The sequence below is a fragment of the Taudactylus pleione genome, unplaced genomic scaffold (assembly GCF_031769625.1).
Source record: "Taudactylus pleione unplaced genomic scaffold, aTauple2 ptg000053l, whole genome shotgun sequence".
NCBI lineage: Eukaryota > Metazoa > Chordata > Amphibia > Anura > Myobatrachidae > Taudactylus > Taudactylus pleione.
In genome coordinates, this window is record NW_028284455.1 from 11128492 (window position 1) to 11152613 (window position 24122).

Below are 24122 nucleotides of genomic sequence, written 5' to 3' on the forward strand. Positions count from 1 at the left end.
TGAGTTCATATCTTAGTAATGCTGACTCTCTCTCTCATATATATATATAAATACACACATACACACACACACACACAGCCTGACGATGGGTGAATAAGGCCCGAAACGTTGCTGGACAATTTGTGCCATGTTTGATATATATGTGTAACAATATCACCTGGCACTCCGGACTACAAGATCATCAGCAGGGTGCCTTCCTCAATGTAATTACACTCTCCAGGGTTCCCCAAGAATAGAAAGAATAGAAAGAAAGTACAATCAAACATATATTGCACTTGTGGTAACCCGTCCTGCAGAAAAAGTCTTATAACATTGAAACGTTGATGTCGTTTTCTATACCACACTGATGATTTGAATACACTTTTTTTCATATTATTGATTGAAGTGTCGCCTTGTTCTTTCTATTTTTGGGGAACGCTGGAGAGTATATATGTAGGTTGCACAAGTACTGAGCTCCTAAGGCTAAAATATGAAGAAGCCAAATTCCCAGCAGGCGTAGTACTTTCGTTTATATATATTTATAGTAGGGGTGAGCGGGTTCGGATTTCTGAAATCCGAACCCACCCGAGCCCCCCCGATCCGAGGCCGATCCGAGTCAGGCTCGACTTTTCCCGCCTGACTCGGATTTGAAATCGAGGCAAAACGTCATCATCCCGCCTTCCGAGTCTCGCGGGTTTTGGATCCTATATAAGGTACCCGCGTCGGCGCCATTTTATCACTCGGCTGTGGACAGTGAAGAGGGAGGGTGGGAGTTAGGGCTGGCTGGGCTGTGTAGTGTAGCGTAGTGTAGTGCAGAGTAGTGTTGTGCTGTGCTGTGCTGCGCTGCGCTGCTGTTGTCCACTACTTCAAAGTCCATAGGGGCTGGCTGTGTTGTGCTGTGCTGCTGTTGTTAATAGGGGCTGTGTCCACTACTTCAAAGTCCATAGGGGCTGGCTGGACTGTGTTGTGCAGTCAGTTCTCCATAGGGGCTGTGTCCACTCCAAAGTCCTGTGCAGTGTCCCAGTCCTAAAGGGGTGCTGTAGTGTTGTCCAGGGGGTGCTCTGTCCATCAGGAGTGCTCCCCCCAAGTGCTAAAAAAATTATATTTTTTGTGTGTTTGTGAATTGTGTGCGCAGTAGCCGCACGTGCATCAACAAAGTAGTGCCAAGCGTGCGCCTGTGTCATAAGTAAAGGGCCAGCTGGCTTGACCGTTAAAGGGTGCTGTAACCCCCAAAGTACACTCCAGTCCAAACCAAAAAAAAAATTATTTTCTGTGTTTGTGAATTGTGCGCGCAGTAGCCGCACGTGCATCAACAAAGTAGTGCCAAGCGTGCGCCTGTGTCATAAGTAAGGGGCCGGCTGGCTTGACCGTTAAAGGGTGCTGTAACCCCCAAAGTACACTCCAAACCAAAAACTAAAAATATTTTCTGTGTTTGTGACTTGTGTGCACTGTGGCTGCACGTGCATCAACAAAGGAGCAGCGCCAAGCGTGCGCCTGTGTCCCATAAGTAAAGAGCCGGCTGGCTCATTTCTTAAAGGGTGGTGTAACCCACAAAGTGCACTACTCTCCAGCAAAAATAAAAAAATATTTTCTGTGTTTGTGTGCGCTTTAGCCGCACGTATATATCAATATAACATAAATGGAGGACCAAACTTTCTCCGATAAAAATAAAATAGGGAAAGATCAAGAACCACTTCCTCCTAGTGCTATTGCTGCTGCTGGGAGTTGTTCATCATCCCAGAGAGGAAGTAGGAACATCACTACTTTTACTAAACAATTGACCCTCCAACAGTCCCTAGCGATGAGAATGAAGTACGACAGCAGTCATCCTGAAGCAAAACGTATAACTGAGGCCTTGACTGCTATGTTGGTGTTAGACGTGCGTCCGGTATCCGCCATTAGTGCAGTGGGATTTAGACAATAGATGGAGGTAGTGTGTCCCCGGTTCCAAATCCCGTCTAGATTCCACCTGCATCCTCAAAGCAGCAGCGACAAGCGTGCGTCTGTCTGTTAAAGGGTGGTGACACCCTCAAAGTGTGCTACACAAACAATTAAAATATTGTTCTTTTTTTTTCTGTCTTTGTGAAATGTGTGGGCTGTAGCCGCACCTGCATCCTTAAAGCAGCAGCGACAAGCGTGCGTCTGTCTGTTAAAGGGTGGTGACACCCTCAAAGTGTGCTACACAAACAATTAAAATATTGTTCTTTTTTTTTCTGTCTTTGTGAAATGTGTGGGCTGTAGCCGCACCTGCATCCTTAAAGCAGCAGCGACAAGCGTGCGTCTGTCTGTTAAAGGGTGGTGACACCCTCAAAGTGTGCTACACAAACAATTAAAATATTGTTCTTTTTTTTTCTGTCTTTGTGAAATGTGTGGGCTGTAGCCGCACCTGCATCCTTAAAGCAGCAGCGACAAGCGTGCGTCTGTCTGTTAAAGGGTGGTGACACCCTCAAAGTGTGCTACACAAACAATTAAAATATTGTTCTTTTTTTTCTGTCTTTGTGAAATGTGTGGGCTGTAGCCGCACCTGCATCGTTAAAGCAGCAGCGCCAAGCATGCGTCTGTCTGTTAAAGGGTGGTGACACCCTCAAAGTGTGCTACACAAACAATTCAAATATTGTTCTTTTTTTTTCGGTCTTTGTGAATTGTGTGGGCTGTAGCCGCACTTGCATCCTCAAAGCAGCAGCGACAAGCGTGCGTCTGTCTATTAGAGGATTACATCGGTGACAGCATCCAAGTAGGCATGTCAGACAGTCCGTACCTGTACTGGCAGGAAAAAGAAGCAATTTGGAGGTCCCTGTACAAACTGGCTCTATTTTACCTGAGTTGCCCCCCCTCCAGTGTGTACTCCGAAAGAGTGTTTAGTGCAGCCGGGAACCTTGTCAGCGAAAGGCGTAGGAGGTTGCTTCCACAAAATGTGGAGAAGATGATGTTCATAAAATGAATTATCAACTCTTCCAGGGAGACCAGCCTCCAGAACGTACAGAGGGACCTGTGGTTCCAGCGGGGACAAATTAATACTCTGTGAGGATGAGGATGTACACACTGAAGAGGGTGAGGAATCGGTGGATGAGGAGGATGAGGATGACATCTTGCCTCCGTAGAGCCAGTTTGTGCAGGGACAGATTAATTGCCAGCTTGTTTTGTGGGGGCCCAAACGAACCAATTATTTCAGCCACAGTTGTGTGGCAGACCCTGGTGCTGAAATGATTGGTTTGTTAAAGTGTGCATGTCCTGTTTATACAACATAAGGGTGGGTGGGAGGGCCCAAGGACAATTCCATCTTGCACCTCTTTTTTTTCTTTGCATTATGTACAGTTTGGGGCCTAGTTTTTCAAACTGCCATCCTGTCTGCCACTGCAGTTTCACGCCTAGATGGGTCACGTGTTTGTGCCGCCCACTCGTGTCGCTTAGCATAGTCATCCAGGTACCTCGGTGCAACCTTTTGGACATAAAAACACTATTGTGAGGTGTGAGGTGTTCAGAATTGACTGGAAATGAGTGGAAATTAAGGTTATTGATGTTAATAATAGCATAGGAGCAGAAAAACCTACAAATTCTGTGATTTTAGCTGTTTTTATGCTTTTTAAAAAAAAAATACAGATCCAAAACACAAAACCCAGAACCCAAAACACGGAAGGGTGGTTTTGGCAAAACCAATCCAGATCCAAAACACGAAGAAAGATCCAGATCCAAAACACGAAAAGTGGCCGGTGCACACCCCTAATTTATAGCTAGTCACTACAATAATAGCTGATATCAATCAAAGAATTTTAGGGACTAAATACGAGGTACCACACTGATGTTAGAGGAGTTGTCCACGTAGAATTTCAAATCTTGTTGTTTGGATTCATAAGATAGGTAAATAAAATATAAATGTAAAAAGCTGTAGTACATTTTTGTAGATGAGCCACTAAGAGTGACTGTGTTATTTACATACTCCACTTTCTGCTACACTTTGAGGATGTGCTGCCTAACACTACAAATACAAGGGATGCAGAGAGTCATCTTAGGTGCATTGCCATTGGCAACTCAAGGTGTATAACTGGGCTGTTACGGGACATTCCAGTTCAGAGAAAGCGTGACAACAGAATTGCGGGCTAAGGACAGAAGCATACAGTGCACGTAACTATGACTGTTTTCAATCAACAATGTGTGGACTATAACGACTGTCTTGTGTTCAACTCTAACCCTGCCCCAATGTTTCTCACTTCGATCAAAATATTCTACTTTCGTCTCCTCTGTCCAAAATAGTAACAATGATTCTGGGCTACCTCCATCTTTAAACTATAACGTTGACTGTATCAAAGTCTTTAGCAATTATGGTGTGATCTTTTCTAGCCTCATGAGCATTGACAGCTCCTTTAAAATATAATTTGCTCAGAGCTATACTCACTTTCACAAACCTGTGTTGTGAGTAGCAGACTCTGCTGGATACAACAAACCACTACCTCAAGAATCGATTGTCGCCACATTGGTCGGGACATTTGATTAAAAATGCCTCCTTGATACAGAGGACCAACAAAGAAGATAAATAATGTATCAGTTTGTTTTATACATATACTGAAAAATATATTTCCTTCTTAGGCTATAATGAAGACCGATAGAGATCATGTCCAATGAATTCATGAATACGTGTAAGTGTAATTAGAAATGGATTACAGACTCTCTCTTACTATCCGGTTTGGTCTAACACAATGAGTGATTCAACAGCTGTATAGATGTGTCCTCACTCGTCTTTGCTGCAGTCGCGCCAAAACAGCCCCTCTTGTTGCGTCTGGGCCTGTGAGACTCTGCTAGTGCCAGGCGTCTTTTTGCATCTATGTTTTACCGTACAAGCATCTAACTCGCAATGCGATGCAACTAGAAAGCACCAGGAGACTGTGATGATTTATCTGATATGTTACACTTGTATATCTGTATGCGACTTATTTACACACCAAGTACCATTTACAGACTCGCATTGCGCATTGTCGGCAAAAAAAAGACACCAGACGCTGGCAGAGTTGCACAGGACCTGGCGGCACACTCACACCAGGAACATTGCTCTGCATGGCGTATTGATGCTAGATGAGAAAGGACACATCTGTAGCATGTTCACTTCAATTCATCTGACTCCAAATAAGGTTCATTGTGGCCATGGTACCATAGAAATAAGAATAAATAAAATAACGGTATTCCCACCTTGGTTGCGCAGCCTCACTTGCATGCATAAACGCCTGGTGATCACAGTGCAGTATGAATACTATTGGCGCCAACAGTTCATGCATTCCCTGAAAGAGAGCAAAGACGTGGTATTTATGTTCACAATAAATTATGATACGGTTTATATCAATACTATATGTAAGAAACTAGCTTATTTAAGAGATGTTTTTATGCCTCATTGGCATATCACTCAAAGCTGCTCTATCTAAGTTATGTCCAGCCATAAGGATAGTTAAATGAAGACACATCTGTACCTATAACCATATAATTTAATAGGCAGTAGGAAAATATACTATTGTATAATGTTCAACTAGCTTGTGACACCTTACCACGAGTTGTCTAGCATATCACGCAAAGCCACGCAAATGTCTGACCGAAATGATAGTTAAATTAACGTTCACTCTAGGTGTAGGGCGCTAATCAGTGAGGAGGGCATATTTACATTTTGAAGGGCAAAATTTTATACGTGATGTATCACTACAGCTACTGTAGCTTTAGAGATACATCAAATCTAAAATGTTGTCCTTCAAAATGTAAATATACCCTCCTCACTAACCAGCACCCTGCACCTAGAGTGAACACTAGTTAAATGAGGAAGAATCTGTATAGCTACAGAAGGGACAGTTATTCAGACTCATCTGCATAATGGCAGCAATATTGTGCATATGAGATTTTAAAGGTTGTTTTCTATTTCAAGTTATTCCAATAACTTTTTGTTCATCATAATCATTTAAATTAGGTAACATCATTTTGGACTGGCATTCCTCTATCACATAGGATACCTTCTTAAAATATGTAATTGCATATGAAGCAAAATATGCAGCCAAGACCAAAGACTTAGTAGGGAATGTCATTTTCCACATTCATTGATATTGGCTAAGATAAATCATTTGTAGGTTCCAGAGACGGCTTCTCGGAGGCCTATGATCCACTGGTTAACAAGTATTGACAGAGCCACCACACAGGACAGTGGCCAACCATTAGCAGCCAAAGGGTGACAAATTATCATCATCAGCTTTGGAATACTGGTAAGCCTAGCTAAGGAGGTACTGACATTTTATTAATCAGCAGGAGGAGCAGTAATTATGTGGCAATGGCAGTTTTGTAGACATATTTAAAAAAACAAAACAAAAACCCAGATCCTACGCTGCACGTTCCTTTCATTGCTATTAGGGTGAACAGTTCTGAACACAGAAAAAGAAAAGAGAAATAAAGTAGAGGTAAAGTTTTGTGTTTGTCAACAGCCTGTAGGCTCGCAAAATTGAACCTGTTCTTTATATGCCTATGTTCATTTAGCCCACCAAGCAGTCTTTATTAAAGCTGGAGCATCAGGCAGTCAAAGTTCATTAATACCATTTATGTAATCTATGCAGTTTCAATTAACTCAGCAAGACATTCTACTACATGATAACAGTCTCATTAATTCAATAAAACCCTATAACTATTAACAATATGGTCTATGTTAAACGGGGTGTCACCTACTACAAAATAATGGCTTTAACAGCTTGTGAGGAGACTTAAGTTTTTCCCTTTTTCTAAATGTTATCAAGTTAAATATTCATTCCTTATGCAGAAAGGTGTTATTTCTCTGTAAGGCATCTTCAAGTTATCAAACCCAAGCAGGGGGTAATTAAGCTGTTTTAATTCTTACCCAGTAATAATATTACTTTCTAGTTCAGTAAATGACAGACTTTGTTTAAAATTATACACGGTTTCCCACTTCAATGCTTGGCGTGCCTGGGGTGTATTCACTTAACGCTGTTGGAACGGACACCGTTGAATAATTCCGACCAAACAAATTTATTAAAAAAGAAAAAAAATAGCTTACCATTAATTTTTATTTGGCTTAACGATACGTTTTCACACTGCAGTTAACATAGCTAGGAAATATGCATTTCCTAACTTGTTTATTGCTTAGTTAACGTAATTTGATTTTACAAAGTTCTTTAGTGTCTTTTCCCAATGTTCTCTGTCGAAAACTAATACAAACAACGGCATTAACTTGAAAATGAGCCTCTGCTAGCAGACTCCCTATGTTTCTTCAAAACTTTGATGGCTGTTTAATATAAAAAGTTCTCCGCCAGCTTTTCTAATACTGGTTTTGGATATGCCTATTTTTGTCTAATTTGCATACACTTACGTTAGCGTGCAACTTGGGCATGTCCAAAGCGCTCATGTGTTAACTCAGACATGCTGCATACATTGCAATACACCACATAAAACAGTGGTCTTTTTTTGTAATGGTACACAATGGTACGCAGTGCTGGCACCATTTTTTTGGGGGGGGAATAATGTCATACTAACCTACTTTTGAAAAAGTATTTCAGGGGGATTGTGAAAGCAAAACCTACAGTATGAGCGCGCCGGTAAAGTGGACGTGTACTGCTACGTCCGAGAGGAGTACCATAAAATTCACTTATATCCAAATGTAAAGGATGCCCAAAGCAGTTCGTAAGATCTACTTGTTGATAGAAACATTCTGATACTTTTCAGAAAATGCATGTAGCCATAGGGATCATTGTGCCTTATACCCAATGCAGCAAAATTATACTAATGATACCATTTGAATGTATATATCTCAGGTTTTTTTTTTATATATATATATAACAGCTACATAATGGGGGACAGGTACAATCAGGGAGATTTCTGGACTCTTCAGGGAGATTGTCAGGAGGACTCCCTGAAATAGTAGCAATCAGGGAGAGTTGGCAAGTATGAATAACGTCTAATTATTATAACTAGTTCCAGGAACGGTGCTCGGCTGATGCCATGTTGGCAGCCCGAGCTTTCTCACTTTTTGCATGTCTGGATGAAAATCTCCTCTTCTGTAGACCTGCACTCTGTGCTGCCACTCTGCCTCCACTGGAGTCTTCCTGAGTTGTGGGGGTGCACTACACAGACAGCTGTGGCTCAGACTTCCAGCCTTAGTATTTTGCCCAGAGGCCTGATGGCCCTCTGCCTCCTGAACTATTCCTGGGCTCCGGCTGAGAATGCTGCTCCCTCTCTGCCGGGGATTCTGAGTTGTAGTCCCTCCTCATCAATTCCGCCTGTGGGTCCACAATATTGGCATTATGACATCCTGGAGTCTACAATTTGAATGTCGACTAAATATACCACACCTGTACTAAATATACCGCACCTGTACTAAATATACCACACCTGTACTAAATATACCGCACCTGTACTAAATATACCACACCTGTACTAAATATACCGCACCTGTACTAAATATACCGCACCTGTACTAAATATACCACACCTGTACTAAATATACCGCACCTGTACTAAATATACCACACCTGTACTAGATATACCACACCTGTACTAAATATACCACACCTGTACTAAATATACCGCACCTGTACTAAATATACCGCACCTGTACTAAATATACCGCACCTGTACTAAATATACCACACCTGTACTAAATATACCTCACCTGTACTAAATATACCGCACCTGTACTAAATATACCGCACCTGTACTAAATATACCGCACCTGTACTAAATATACCACACCTGTACTAAATATACCGCACCTGATGCATAGTAAACTTTTGGGAATGCACACCGGCTATGATGATTTGCCAATTGTACACTTTAATTTTTATTGTCAAAATAAAGTTAGAGTTTGCTGTTGGAATATGTGCAATTGGTGCATGCACTCTTTTGACAAACCCCCTCCAACAGGCAAATGCTCAACTGTATGACATTAATTTCACATAGACAATAAATACCATACAGAGATATATCTCCAAAGGGAAGTTTATTCAGGAAGAAACATGTATGGAATTATTTCTGAATACTACTGTTGTCTAATAATTTCTTTACACATCTGAGGAACTATTATTATTATCCTTCATATGGCTCCACAAGGGGTCCACAGTGCCTTACAGAGTACAGAAACAGAAACAATATGAGCAAAACAATAAAAAGTGACTTACAGTACAAAACATAGAAGGTTTATAAGCATTGCCGCAGCTATAAGATCCAGATAAGCATCGGTGCGGCCAATCGTAATGGTTTGGCGAGTTGTTGGCAGTGGGGAGGCGATGACGGTATAAGTGAGGGAAGGAAAAGCACACGAGGGAAGAGGGCCCTGCTCGTGAGAGCTTACATTCTAAAGGGGAGGAGAAGACAGACAAGGGTGACACAGAGGAGAGAAACAGGGAGCTAGGAGCATGGAGTAGTGGGTTAGGATGAGATCTGGAAGGCTTTATAAAGAAGTGGGTGTTGAGAGCCCGTATGAAGTTTTGTAGAGAGGTGGAGAGCCTGATAGGGAGTGGGAGAGAATTCCAGTAGTAGGGAACAACACAAGTAAAATCTTAGAGGTGGGAGTGGGAGAAAGTAATCAGTTGGTATGAGAGGCAGCAAATATTTTTTATGTCACACGCCGTGTGGAACACCTGATCTGCGGGGGATGCTGGGGATTAGAAGAACAAAATTCCTTATCATGAGGCGGAGGGACAATACTCCAAAACTGTGACTACATTCATGGTACCTTAACTCACCCAGAGATGGGCTGATGCTCATCCACTATGGGCCAGTGCTGTGTGCTCTCCCACTGGGAAGCAGTCAGGAAGCCGACGGACGGAATCCCGACCATCGGCTTCCCGACTGTCTAATCCCGGCAAGGGGTTAAATGACAGGCGTCGCAATCCTGACGCCTGTCATTTTACCTACGCAGGGAGCCCGACACCCGGCTTACTGATCGAAGGTAAGCCGGGCCCCGGGTGCGGATAGCCGTGCGCAGGGGGGGGTTAGGTTTAGGGTTCCCGGGGGGGGACTTAGGGTTAGGCCCCCCCCCGAGAGTTTAGGGTTAGGCTAAGGTTAGGCACCCCCGGGGGGAGGTTAGGGTTAGGCACCCCCCCGGGGGACTTAGGTTTAGGCGGTGGGGAAGGGCGGGTTAGGTTTAGGCAATTAGAGGGGTGATTAAGGTTAGGCACTTGGGGGGGAGGTTAGGGTTAGGCACCCCTAAGGGAGGGTTAGGGGGTAGAATAGGGTAGGAAATTCTTAACTTGGGCCGATCAGGATTTTCACTGCTGCCGGGATGCCGCTGTCGGGATTTGAACCGTCGGCCATGTGGCCGGCGGTCAATCGTACTAAATCCCTCCCCCTATGCTAAAATTTGCCAGCTGGCACCGGTTACCATCCATACTGTTACATAACAAGTGAATCTGTTCAGTTACAACAAGGAAAAAGAGAGAATCATCTTGCAGGAGTTATGGGGGAAAAGAGATAGAGCTTGCAGAAGAGAAATGGAAAAGGATGAAGGATAAAGGAGAGCTGAGGGGAGAAAAGTGATTTTGTTGGGGGAGAGAGGCTGTGGTAGAGAAGAGAGAGTTTTAAGATTCAATGTTTTTTATTGTTGATGACAGATCAAGTGTACTGATGGACAGAATACATGGGGCGCAGACAGCAGAGCGAGCATACTAGAAGGAAATGGGTCTGCTGAGAGAACTAGAACAAATGTAGCTTACAGCTTTGAAGAGTAAGTATTTGTGTGAACGTGTTGAGTGTGGTCGTGAAAATTATTTTGTGATATAATTTAAAAGTACCCTGTTAGTCTTAATCTTATTATCAAAGATCTTCATACACTATAGCCCTGACCCCAAGTCTCATGTACTGTGAATGCAACTCCGTGTGCCTGCTGTGAAAGGAATGCTATTGTGTCTATACACCCATATTCAGAGTCTATGCGGTCCTCAGTACACAGGAGCAGTCACCATCACTATTAGCTGTACTTACACTTACTCCATGCTAGGTGCAGGAGATGCAACTGAATATGGCAAGCTCTCTACATACGCACAACTCAGAATAGATAATAACTCTGGCATCATGCCCACAACACACTCACGCAATAATTCTCTTATGTGCAAACATCTTGTTGCCGCCTAGTAATGCACACTCAGTGGTCGCAGAGAAAGGACTGATGTGTCACAATCACTCGGAAGTAATTAACGATGTATAAGCAGCCTGCAACGCTTGTGCAATTTACTAAAAGTCATTAAATGCGGCTGCATTTGAACTTACATGTGACTTAGGGCTCTATTTACTACAATCCGCATTGGTAATGCAGATTGTAGTGTGATATTACCGAGTGAATTCGCATTGCGAATTCAGGCAATATCACAGGGATTTACTACAAATCCCTTGCAGGGACAGAGCTTGCGATAAAGCTCTGCCCCTGCTAATCCCCTTCGGAGCCTTATCACGGTATTTTCGCAAAAAATACCGTGATTAAGTGCCCGCGCATGCGCCGACCGGTCACCGCTGCTATACCCCATCTGGCGCTAAGCCCCGCCCCAGGCGCTAAGCCCCGCCCCCCGCGATCGCGGACCCCCCTGCGACCCCCCTCTCCCTTACTTACACTTACCTGCATGCTGCAGGCCTCCGGTGATGTTCTCCATTCCTCCGGTCAGGTGATCTCCCATACTGCACTGGAGCCCGATCACCTGATGACCGGGCCGCAGTGCACTATGGGAGACCAGCTGACCAGAGGGGAGTCATCCCCGGAGGCCCGATCACCGGTCCCTGGAGTCAGTTAAGTAATTTTTTTTTTTACAGTAATCAGCTTGCGGTCTGTTTAGACCACACAGCTTATTACAGGGACAGACTCCCGGCTCTGCTCTCCCCGTTAGAGCAGGGCAGGAGGCCGGTTACCGGGGGAGACCCTGGATAACGCCACCTCCACGTGGCGTTATTATCACAGCTCTTCCCCCGATATTTTTTTCACATTTATTTTTAGTAACTATGGTCAGATCACATTTCCCATTACAGTTATGGGAAATGCGATCTGCTTTACTAAAAATAAGTGATACTTAGGGGTTGGAGTAGAATTTTACGAATTCTACTCCAATTGCCCTGTAATAACTATAGGTGATACTAAAATAATGTGAAAAGGGTGTGAAAACACCCTTTTTCACATTATTTTAGTAAAAATAATGTTGATAAATAGAGCCCTTAGAATCAGGCCCTATGCGAATAAGCAACACTTTTTGAAACAACCTACAGTATTTGTTATTCATCATAATTTGCAAAATGACTACAAAAAAAGTCTGATGCAGGTTTATTGTGTTTTTTTAGCTCGGCTCCAAAATCAAGCACTTAGAAACACCCCTATTGAAGTCCTGTTAGAGTGTTCAATGTACAATTCATACATTTGTTATGTAGTACTAATAAACGTGCTATTTTGGGATTTTCTTGCATTGAACATTTCTTTACAGTTATTTGACCTGTTTCACACATTACTGTATCTTACTTCTAATAATCTATTTTTGATGTGTATATTTGTATATACATATGTGCTAGTGTTCCAGAGGACGTGTTGGTGCATTGCCTGGTTGGTCTATATCTATCATGTGGTAACCAGTGGTAACAAGTCCACTCCCGTTATACACTCTGGTACGAGCACACCCTTTGTGGTGTAGACTATTGCTGTGTGTTTACACTGTGTTTGATTAAATACTTCTATGCACTATGGAGCGCCCCCATATGTCATTTGTTTTTTATATATACAGTCAGGTCCTTAAATATTGCGACATTGACAGAATTTTCATATTTTGTCCTCTATTCACCACCACAATGGTTTTGAAATGAAACAAACAAGATGTGCTTTAACTGCAGACTTTCAGATTTAATCTGAGGGTGATTGAGTGGTGCCTCCCACTTTTTAAGGGGCCAAAAGTAATGGGACTATCAACTCAAAAGCTATTTCATGGACAGGTGTGGGCTATATCCTCGTTATTTCATTATCAATTAAGCAGGTAAAAGGTCTGGAGTTGATTCTAGGTGTGACATTTGCATTTGGAATCAGTTGATGTCGACTCTCAATATGAGATCCAAAGAGCTTTCACTATCAGTGAAGCAAGCCATCATTAGGCTGAAAAATAAAAAAAAAAACAATCAGAGAGAAAGCAAAAACATTAGGTGTGGCCAAATCAACTGTTTGGAACATTCTTAAAAAGAAAGAACGCACAGGAGAGCTCAGCAATACCAAAAGACCCGGAAGACCACTGAAAACAACTGTGGTGGATGACAAAATAATTATTTCCCTGGTGAAGAAAACCCCCTTCACAACAGTTGGCCAAATAAAGAACACTCTCCAGGAGGTAGATGTATATGTGACAAAGTCAACAATCAAGAGAAGACTTCACAAGAGTGAATATAGAGGGTTCACCACAAGATGTAAACCGTTGGTGAGCCACAAAAACAGGAAGACCAGATTAGAATTTGCCAAACAACATCTAAAAAAGCCATTACAGTTCTGGAACAACATCCTATTGACAGATGAGACAAATATCAACTTGTACCAGAGTGATGGGAAGAGAAGAGAAGAGAAGGAACTGCTCATGATCCAAAACATACCACCTCATCAGTGAAGCATGGTGGTGGTAGTGTCATGGCGTGGGCATGTATGGCTGCCAATGGAACTGGTTCCCTTGTATTTATTGATGATGTGACTGCTGGCAAAAGCAGCAGAATGAATTCTGAAGTGTTTCGGGCAATATTATATGCTCATATTCAGTCAAATGCTTCAGAACTCATTGGACGGCGCTTCACAGTGCAGATGGACAATGACCCGAAGCATACTGCAAAAGCAACCAAAGAATTTTTTAAGGCTAAAAAGTGGAATGTTATGCAATGGCCAAGTCAATCCCCTGACCTGAATCCGATTGAGCATGCATTTCACTTGATGAAGACAAAACTGAAGGGAAAATTCCCCAAGAACAAACAGGAACTGAATACATTTGCAGTAGAGGCCTGGAAGAGCATCACCATGGATGAAACCCAGCGTCTGGTGTTGTCTATGCGTTCCAGACTTCAGGCTGTAATTGCCTGCAAAGGATTTGCAACAAAGTATTAAAACGTGAAAGTTAGATTTAGGATTGTTTAGTTTGTCCCATTACATTTGGCCCCTTAAAAAGTGGGAGGCACATATAGAAACCGTTGTAATTCCTACACCGTTCACCTGATTTGGATGTAATCACCCTCAAATTAAATCTGAAAGTCTGCAGTTAAAGCACATCTTGTTTGTTTCATTTCAAAGTCATTGTGGTGGTGAATAGAGGACAAAATATGAAAATTCTGTCAATGTCCCAATATTTATGGACCTGACTGTATATATATATATATATATATATATATTCACCTTGCCAGTCCTCAGACTATGCACAAACATTTTCCTTTGGAGCTCGCACATGATAACCGGAGGATGAATCAATGATATTTCATACCACCCCTGAATGGTCAAACTGACAAAAAATGGGTGTGGTACAAGAGATAAGAAAAAGGCCAACTAGGTAAGGTAATAACACAAAAAAAATTGTGAATAAAATATGAGATATGGTAAGAACTTACCTTTGTTATCTCTATTTCTACGAAGTCAATAGGGTTCCACAGGATACCTTGGGGTATAAATGATGACGTCAGGCATCGGGCACCATAGACGGAAAAACCGGTGACCAGAGTAAAGCCCATCTGCAGCACAGAAGCGACAGGGCGGGAGTCCTGTGGAACCCTATGGACTTCGTAGAAATAGAGATAACAAAGGTAAGTTCTTACCATATCTCATATTTTCTACATCGGGGTCCATAGGGTATCCACAGGATACCTTGGGGATGTCCCAAAGCAGTATCCTTCAAGGGTGGGGACGCTCCTGTGCTGAAAGGAGAATCCGCCGCCCGAAGGAAGCATCCTGAGAGGTAAAGGTGTCAAACGCATAATACTTCACAAAGGTATGGACAGAGGACCACGTGGCAGCCTTGCAGATCTGGACTGCAGAGGCACCACGTCGAGCTGCCCATGAAGGACCCACAGACCTAGTGAAATGAGCCCTCACAGAGGAAGGAACCGGAAGGCCTTCATGAAGATATGCTTCTAAAATGGCCATACGAATCCAGCCTGCCAAAGTCTGCTTTGAAGCAGGCCAACCCTTTTTACGGAAGTCATAGAGGACAAACAAGGCGTCCGACTTCCTAAACGAAGAAGTGCGGTCAACATAAATCCTTAAGGCCCGCACAACATCCAAAGTGGTCTCACCCACGGAAAGGTCAGGTGAGTTAAAAGCCGGCACAACGATTTCCTCGTTGATCTGGAAACTCAAAACAACTTTGGGAAGGAAACCAGGATGAGTGCGCAGCACCGCCCTGTTCCTATGAAAAATCAGAAAAGGGGGTCTACAAGAGAGAGCCCCTAAGTCAGAAACACGTCTGGTCGAAGCAATGGTCAGAAGGAAAATTGTTTAGCTGTCAGCCATTTAAGGTCCACTGAGCCCAGTGGTTCAAATGGCGGTCCTGGAGAGCCCTCAGCACCACAGCTAAATCCCAAGGCGCCACCGGTGGAACAAAAGGTGGCTGAATTCGGAGAACACCTTGCATAAAGGTGCGCACATCAGGGATTGCAGCAATCCTACGATGGAACCAGATGGACAGGGCAGACACCTGTACCTTCAGAGAAGCAAGGCGAAGCCCATGGTCTAGTCCCGCCTGTAGAACAGCCAACACTCTAGACAGACGGAACTCCTGAGGTGCATAACCTCTCGGTCGACACCACTAGAAGAACGTATGCCACACATGATGGTATATTCTTGCAGAAGAAGGTTTCCGAGCTCTTAGCATAGTCCATACTACAGAGCTGGAAAAACCCCTGGACTTTAACATGGCCATCTCAACAGCCACGCCGTCAAAGACAGCCGAGTCAGGTCCGGGTGAAGACAAGGACCCTGTGACAGAAGGTCCGGTCGTAGCGGCAACCGCAGAGGACTGTCCACGGACAGACCTTGAAGGTCTGAGAACCAGTGCCGCCAGGGCCATGCGGGAGCTATCAACAGAGCGTCCCTCCTTCCTGTTTGAATTTCCGGATTACCCGTGGAAGAAGGGAAAACGGAGGAAAGAGATAAGCAAACCGGAAGTCCACTGGACGGACAGAGCATCCACCAGAGACGCCTTTTCGTCTCTTGTGCGAGACCCGTACACCGGCAACTTGTTGTTGTGCCGTGACGCCATGAGGTCGATCTCTGGAAGACCCCACCTGTCCACCAGAAGTTGAAAGACGTCCTGGTGCAAAGACCATTCCCCCGGATGAACGTCCTGGTGACTGAGAAAGTCCGCTTCCCAGTTGAGAACTCCCGGGATGAATACTGCTGATATGGCCGGGAGATTGCGCTCCGCCCAGACCAGGATGCGAAACACCTCTACGAGTGCCGCCCGACTTCGGGTTCCTCCTTGCCGATTTATGTAGGCCACGGTGGTGGCGTTGTCCAACTGGACCTGCACGGGGTGACCTCGGAGAACCCGCTGTGCCTGCTGGAGAGCATTGAAAACGGCACGGAGTTCCAAGATGTTTATTGGAAGCTCCTTTTCCGCCTGAGTCCATCTGCCCTGGAACAAGTGTGGACCCGTGACCGCTCCCCAGCCCCGAAGGCTGGCGTCCGTTGTCAACAGGACCCAATTCGCCACCCAGAATGGACGACCCTTGTTGAGATGTGTCGTCTGCAACCACCAGGCTAGGGACAGGTGAACCTCTGGAGTGAGCACCATTGTCTGGAACCTTAGATTCTGAGGCAGTCCATTCCATTTGGACAGGATCAATTGCTGCAGAGGTCTGGAGTGAAACTGGGCATATTCCACCATGTTGAATACCGACACCATGGAGCCCAGTAACCTCATCGCCGAATGCAGAGACACCCGGCGACTCTGCAGACAACTGCGCACCCTCAACTGTAAGGCAGAAATCTTTTTCCCTGTCACAAAGATCCTTTGCTGTCTGGAGTCCAATAAGGCTCTGAGGTGCAGAATCCTCTGAGACGGGATCAAGGAGTACTTCTGCCAGTTTATTAAACAGCCGTGCCGAAGCAGTACCGCAATCATCAGATCCAAGTGGCGTAGAAGTAGCTCTGGAGATCCTGCTACCAACAGAAGGTCGTCCAGGTACGGCAACATGCGGACTCCCTGCAGCCGCAGGGAAGCCGCCATGACCGCCATAACCTTGGAGAACACACGAGGAGCTGTCGCCAGCCCAAAATGTAACGCCCGGAACTGGAAGTGATCGTTGCGGATTGCAAACCTGAGGAACTGTTGATGGCGTAAAAGAATAGGGACATGCAGGTAAGCGTCCTGTATGTCCAACGACACCATGTAATCCCCAGGTTCCAACGCCAGAATGATGGACCGTAGGGTCTCGTAGAGGTTGAGGATCGGACGGTACGATCCATTGGGTTTCTGCACCAAAAACAGATTGGAATAGAAACCCTGGCCCCTCTGGGAGAATGGAACAGGCACTATAACTCCAGCCTGGAGCATAGTGTGCAAAACTTTCTGCAGTTCCATGGCTTTGTTCCGGTCTGATGGAAGACCCGTGGTGAAGAATCGAGACGGGGGCCTGTGCAGGAAGGAGATGGCATTCCCGTGAGAAACCACCTCGAGAACCCAAGTGTCTGTCGTGGTAACCGACCAACACTGGGCGAACTGCAACAGGCGTCCTCCCACTTTGGGATCCCCCAAAGGGAGGCCCGGACCGTCAGGCCGCAGGCTTGTCATCTGACTTAGAGGCCGGACGTCTGGTACTCCAGGCCTGTTTCCGGGGCTTGGCCGATTTTTTGGGGCCAGCCTGTCAGGGAAAAGACTGTGCCTTAGGCCTACCCTGGGCCTGTAAGGCTGAAAGGACGACGTACCTGAACTGGAAGGAACCGTAGCAGACGGGAGACAAGCCGATTTGGCTACCGCCAGCGTGGCTACAATTTTGTCCAAATCCGGACCAAATAGGACTTCTCCATTAAAAGGCAAAGCTTCCAAGCCCTTCTTGGAATCAGCATCCGCCTTCCAAGATCGCAACCATAAGGTGCGACAAGCAGCTACAGCTGCCGAAGAAATCCGAGAAGTCAGGGTACTGATATCCAAAGCCACTTCATTGATATAAGTGGCCGAATCTCGGAGATTGCCTATCAACTCGGTCTATTCAGCCGAACAGTCAGAATCTAAAGACGCCTCCAAACTATCAGCCCAGCGCTCCATAGCTCTGGCTACCCAACAAATGGCCATAGCCGGCCTGGCTGCCCCCCTCCCCGCAAGGGAATAAATGGACTTTAGGCAGATCTCCACCTTACGGTCCGTAGCATCCTTCAAGGAGGACATGGAGGGCATGGGCAACGTGGCACTTCGGACTAGGCGTGTCACATGAGAATCCACCTGTGGAGGGGATTCCCACTTGGAAAAATAATTGTCCGCAAACGGATAAGCCACCGCCAAGCGTCTCTGAGGCTGATACCGTTTGCCAGGGTGTTTCCACGCCTCCTCTAAATGGTCTACTAACTGACCCGAAAGAGGAAACACTGTGGCGTCACCCTTAATATCCTTAAAAATGGCATATTTTGACTTGGACACCGGAGGATCTTCATCCTCAATCACTAAAGCCGTGCGGACTGCCCGAATAAGTCCAGGAATATAAACCTTGGACTTAGCATCCGACTCTTTAGAACGGAGAGGTTCTTGGTCCGAAAGATCCAGAATCTCCCCATCATCGGTCGTCACGTAGTCATCCTCATAAGGAGCGGACAGAGATGCCACCGGCCGTTTATGTGGCCGCAACACAGAGTCCCCTTGTAACACGTCCGACAAATGCTGTACAGAACTTGTTAGTGAATTAACCCACGCAGGCTCCTGAGAGACCTGAGGAGGGGAAATAGGGAGACTGTGGGGTACCATCAATTGTCTCGGGAAACCCTGCATGGGTGAAGACACCACTGACTGCGGAGCTAACTGGCCCACGAGGGTTGTAAGTGCTTTGGCGAAACAAGCCCAGGGCGGCTCCTGTACCGCAGCCATGACAGTAATTGGCCGCACCAAAAAATTACACTGTCGACATAGCCCCCCCGCGTTACCCTCCCCCTCCGCTATTGGTACCTTGCATGTAGTACAAATAAGCTGGAGAGGAAAGTCAGTCTCTGACATGATGGTAAGTATGTGACCCCTCTCACTGATACTTGATAGTATAGTGGGAGAACCACCCTGCAATCACCCACCGCAAGGGCTTTAGCAGAAGAAGAGCAGGGACAGTGAAATGGCTGACAGTAGAAAGTGAAAGTACAGGCAGCAGACGCTAGCAGAAGTCACATACCATGCAAAGAAATCAATTCCTGCACTATCAGCGCTGATCCTCAACTACGCAGACACAGAGCCTGGTAGGACACAGCGCTGCATACACAGACCTGTAACCAACGGAGGAGAGGTATGCCGGGGGACCCAGACCGCGATGCCACCGATCATCAGCGTCCAGCAGCGCTCACCATGCTTCCAGCAAAAGATGGCCATCAAGGAGCAGAGAGGAGGCCGGCCTGGGGGAGGAGCGCTGCCACAGGGCCAGTCAGCAGATGCAGAGAGGGCTGTGCAGCGGGGGAGGCGCCGGCTGTGTAAAGGGAAGGCGCGCTCCCCTGGGACGCCGCAGAACTACCGCGGTCCGCTGTCCCAGGGGGGTAGTGGAAGTGCAGGTTAGTTACCTGGCTCCACGCTGCAGCCAGTCCCCAGGGAGCCCCCTGCCTGGGGACTCTGGACCATGTACTCAGCAGGGACCCACCGCGGGACACCGCTGCTTACCTGCTGCCCCCTTGAATCCGGCCATGGTCCCAAACATCTGGGGTCACCGCTAGCTGTGACCCCAGATGCTTACCAGCATCCCTGGATCAGTACCGGCGTTCTGGTACCGACGGGGGTGTAGGGAAGACAGAATGAACTTCAGCCTTGACTGTCCATGCTGTACTTCAAGATGAGCAGTCACAGCTGCTTGCGAAGAAACTTCAGAGGCTAATCTTAGCTCTAAACAGGTGAATCCGACTCCGAGCCGGGCACCAACGAAACTGAGATGCCTTGGCTCGGGGGCGGGGTATAGGAGGGGGACCCTAGTGCATCCTGGGAGGCTGAAAACTTTAACTCTATGGTGTCCGATGCCTGACGTCATCACCTATACCCCAAGGTATCCTGTGGATACCCTATGGACCCGGATGTAGAAATTCTGTAGGTTGGTGGTGTTCCCCAGAGTCAGAAGAATACAATATAATAAACAAAGAAGACTCTTTGTTAGTTAGTTGGGGGTACTCTTATATGATATTATGGTTAATATAAAATGTAACTTGTACTATGAAAATAAAATACATGGTACACACACATTATACATAACATACATACATTAAAGTGTACTATTCGGTACACAAGAACTAAATCTTATATGAGGAAGTTCAAAATGCAAAAAATTATAAGAGTGACAATAATTCATCAATGCTTATGAGTGGTGGCGAAATAGATCAGCTAGAATTATGTTTCAGCCCACATGATAATATAAGGTATGTTTAACCAAAATATTGTTACAAAAGTTTAAAAAGAACCTACTAATACAGTGCATCTAATATAATTATAGTGTCACACCTCTAGTTATGCGTCTCATTAAGTCTCCACCAGAGATGTACCTAACGTTGCATAGTACATAGCCAGAAAACACAATGGTTTATCATCACCCAAGGTAGGACAGAGCAAATTAGTGTATATATCTCATGTTATTATTAAGCATGGCATTAGTCAGTCGAATGAGCACCGCACAATAGAAAATCAGCAATGATGGAATTTGATATGTCCTTGTATCACACTGTAGCAAAATAGAACATTCAGATATTTATAAGATAAGCTGTAAGATTTATGACTCCTAGGAGCATTAACGTCTATCGTCCACTGAGAATAGAAAAATTAGTTATTATATCAAGATACAGTGTCACCTAGAAAAGAAATATCTGTAATGCAGAAACCAGGCTTGTAATATAAACCTCCAAAGCTGCAAAGTGGCTGGAGGATAAGCATACCATAATCGTTACACTTGAGATATAGAGGGGTATTCAATATGGGTGCGATAACATCGTTTTTTGCGTTAATATCGCACTTTTTAACGTTTTTGCGTTAATATCACTTGTTTTAGTTTTACGCCGTATTCAATTTCAAAGACTTATCGCAGTTTTGAAAAGTCTTTGATAAAAAACGGTGATAACTTTTCACCATTGAATAGGTGTCGAAAAAAAGTGCAGAATTGGGGTTTAGGGGTGCAGGCTTAAAAAAAATTGCCTGTACCCCTGAGATTGACAATTAAAAAAGAACTGTGTCAAAAAAAGTTTTAAAAAAAAAATAGGGACACCCCAAAAAATTAATGTAAAAATTGGGGTGCAAAAAAAAAAAATGGGAAAAAATTGTTAAACAATAGGGAAATAGGTTCAGGGCTATTCTGCAAGTATGCAGCAGATGTTTTCTAGAGTAGATTTATAGCGGCAGGTGCACAAATGCAGAATTTTTAAAAAATGACTTTAGGGACTTAAAAATATGCTAGTACCCATTTTCATGTACCCCAAATTTGATGGACAAAATACAAATACAAAAAAATGTAAAGGCAACCAGCGCCCCACAAACCGCTGCTTAGTCCACTCTTAGGGGCACCACGCCTCCAAGTCAAATGCACAGAGAAAAATAGAGTGATCAAGTTTTGTCACGTTGGTCTGCTGTTTGGCACGCAAATGAACATTATAAATTTAAGGAGAGATCCAAAATATGGACTGGATGCCAAAAATTAATTATTGTTTTTATTTTTTATTTTTATTTTTATTTCATTTTTTTTTTTATTATTTATTTATTTTTATTTTTTTTTCATTTTGTTTTTATTATGTTCTTATGTATGATTCAGTTGATTTATATTTTGATATATATTGTGGATGTACATGAATTCATATTAATGGAATGTGTAATATATTAAGGGCTTTTTAAGGATTGATGCCATTTTTTACTTATCCGGAGTTTGTGGATTACTCAATATTGAGGTTAATCAATTAGTGTGAGTTAGGGTATATATACCCTGGCTGTTCAGTCATAATTTACACCCTGAGGAAGGACCTATGGTCAGAAATGCGTTGGTGGTACTGTGGCAAGTTTTTTTTTTGCTGCTATTTTTTTATTCTTTTACTGGTTGGTTCTCCATACTCATTCATTTGGGGTTTCAGGAGAGAATTTCTATTGCTTACCTGTAATAAGGAAAGAGGACTCTATGCTTGGATTTTATCTATTTTTTATTTGTTCCTGTATTGTACCAATAAACTTTGGACTTCTATATGATTTTTGGATCATTGTATTGAAAGGATTGCTTCCAGCTTTTGGAATGAGGAGTGCTCTGTTGGACCTAAAGAAACCCTGATGGGAACGTTTATACCTGGTCCCACGTGAGTGTTTTTACATAGGGGAGGTCCAATTGGGAATATATGAATACCTGTATTTCCACTGTAAGCTGACGCAAGACAGATACCTTTATGTGAACATATTTCTCCATTTGGAGGTGAGTCGGAGGCGGAGGATTTTGAAGCCCTAAAAGGGGTCCATGTACTTTGGATTTAATTTCTTGTGTCTCTCTCCTTCCACTTCGACAGAATCAATTAATAGAAGATCGCGCTTTTGGATCACTCTATTTTTCTCTGTCCAAATTTGATGGGACCACTTAAAAAAACGAAAAAAATAACCTAAGTGCTCTTCTGCATCACTTCTTCAATGTTGGAAAAAAAACACCTGCTGCGGCTATTTAAATCCCCGACTTTCCCCCCATGTTTTTACAACTTTAGGGGGGTCTTACAATTATTTTAAGGAAAAAATCGTAACTTTACGCAAATCCAATTTCGGAGTTTCCCGTTTTCGTTAATTTTATTTTGGATCCGGGGATAAGCGGGAGCGCGCACCATACCTTTACGGCGAAAAAAACTCCGATATGAAACGTTAACTTCGCCAGGGAAGTTAACCTTTCATATTGAATACCCCTCATAGTTTGTTAAAGATGGTGACATAAGAGAGTTAGATAAAGGGGCCCAGATACTGTCCCCCCCCACTTCTGCTGTCTCCACGTCTTGTATAGGACAGAGGACATGGGATGAGAAAGTGGGGTTGGCAACTGGTGGGAAGGAAGGAAAAGAGCACTTCTGCTGTCAGTCCACACAAACCTTGTCTATCCTGATATCCTAGACAGTCTTCAGACTAGTAAGAAGCACAGCACTACAGAATTGTACTGCCTTATCGCTCTGCATTTCCTCTATCCTGATGACGGGGTTCTGCGTGGCCATGAAACGTTAACCATTCAGGTGGATGCATAAATTGATTTGGAGTGCCGGATTATTGGTGTATGTATATATACATATATATATATATATATACATATATATATATATACAGTCAGGTCCATAAATATTGGGACATTGACAGAATTTTCAGATTTTGGCCTCTATTCACCACCACAATGGTTTTGAAATGAAACAAACAAGATGTGCTTTAACTGCAGACTTTCAGATTTAATTTGAGGGTAATTACATCCAAATCGGGTGAACGGTGTAGGAATTACAACAGTTTCAATATGTGCCTCCCACTTTTGAAGGGGCCAAAAGTAATGGGACTATCAACTCAAAAGCTATTTCATGGACAGGTGTGGGCTATTCCCTCATTATTTCATTATCAATTAAGCAGGTAAAAGGTCTGGAGTTGATTCTAGGTGTGACTTTTGCATTTGGAATCAGTTGCTGTCAACTCTCAATATGAGATCCAAAGAGCTGTCACTATCAGTGAAGCAAGCCATCATTAGACTGAAAAATCAAAACAAACCCATCAGAGAGATAGCAAAAACATTAGGTGTGGCCAAATCAACTGTTTGGAACATTCTTAAAAAGAAAGAACGCATTGGAGAGCTCAGTAACACCAAAAGACCCGGAAGACCACGGAAAACAACTGTGGTGGATGGCAAAAGAATTATTTCCCTGGTGAAGAAAAACCCCTTCACAACAGTTGGCCAAATCAAGAACACTCTCCAGGAGGTAGGTGTATATGTGTCAAAGTCAACAATCAAGAGAAGACTTCACAAGAGTGAATATAGAGGGTTCACCACAAGAT

The 24122-nt window shown here is 44.2% G+C and overlaps 1 protein-coding gene across 4 annotated transcripts in view; it reads right to left on the reverse strand.

Annotated features, from left to right (window-relative positions):
* Window positions 1–24122, reverse strand: part of TBC1D5 (TBC1 domain family member 5) — a 728182-nt gene that overhangs the window by 282454 nt on the left and 421606 nt on the right. For all 4 annotated transcript variants that reach the window (XM_088463373.1, XM_088463358.1, XM_088463381.1 and 1 more), the window contains one exon: window positions 5161–5249. In XM_088463373.1, the coding sequence (XP_088319499.1) occupies window positions 5161–5249 (89 nt within the window). The remainder of the gene's footprint in view (window positions 1–5160; window positions 5250–24122) is intronic.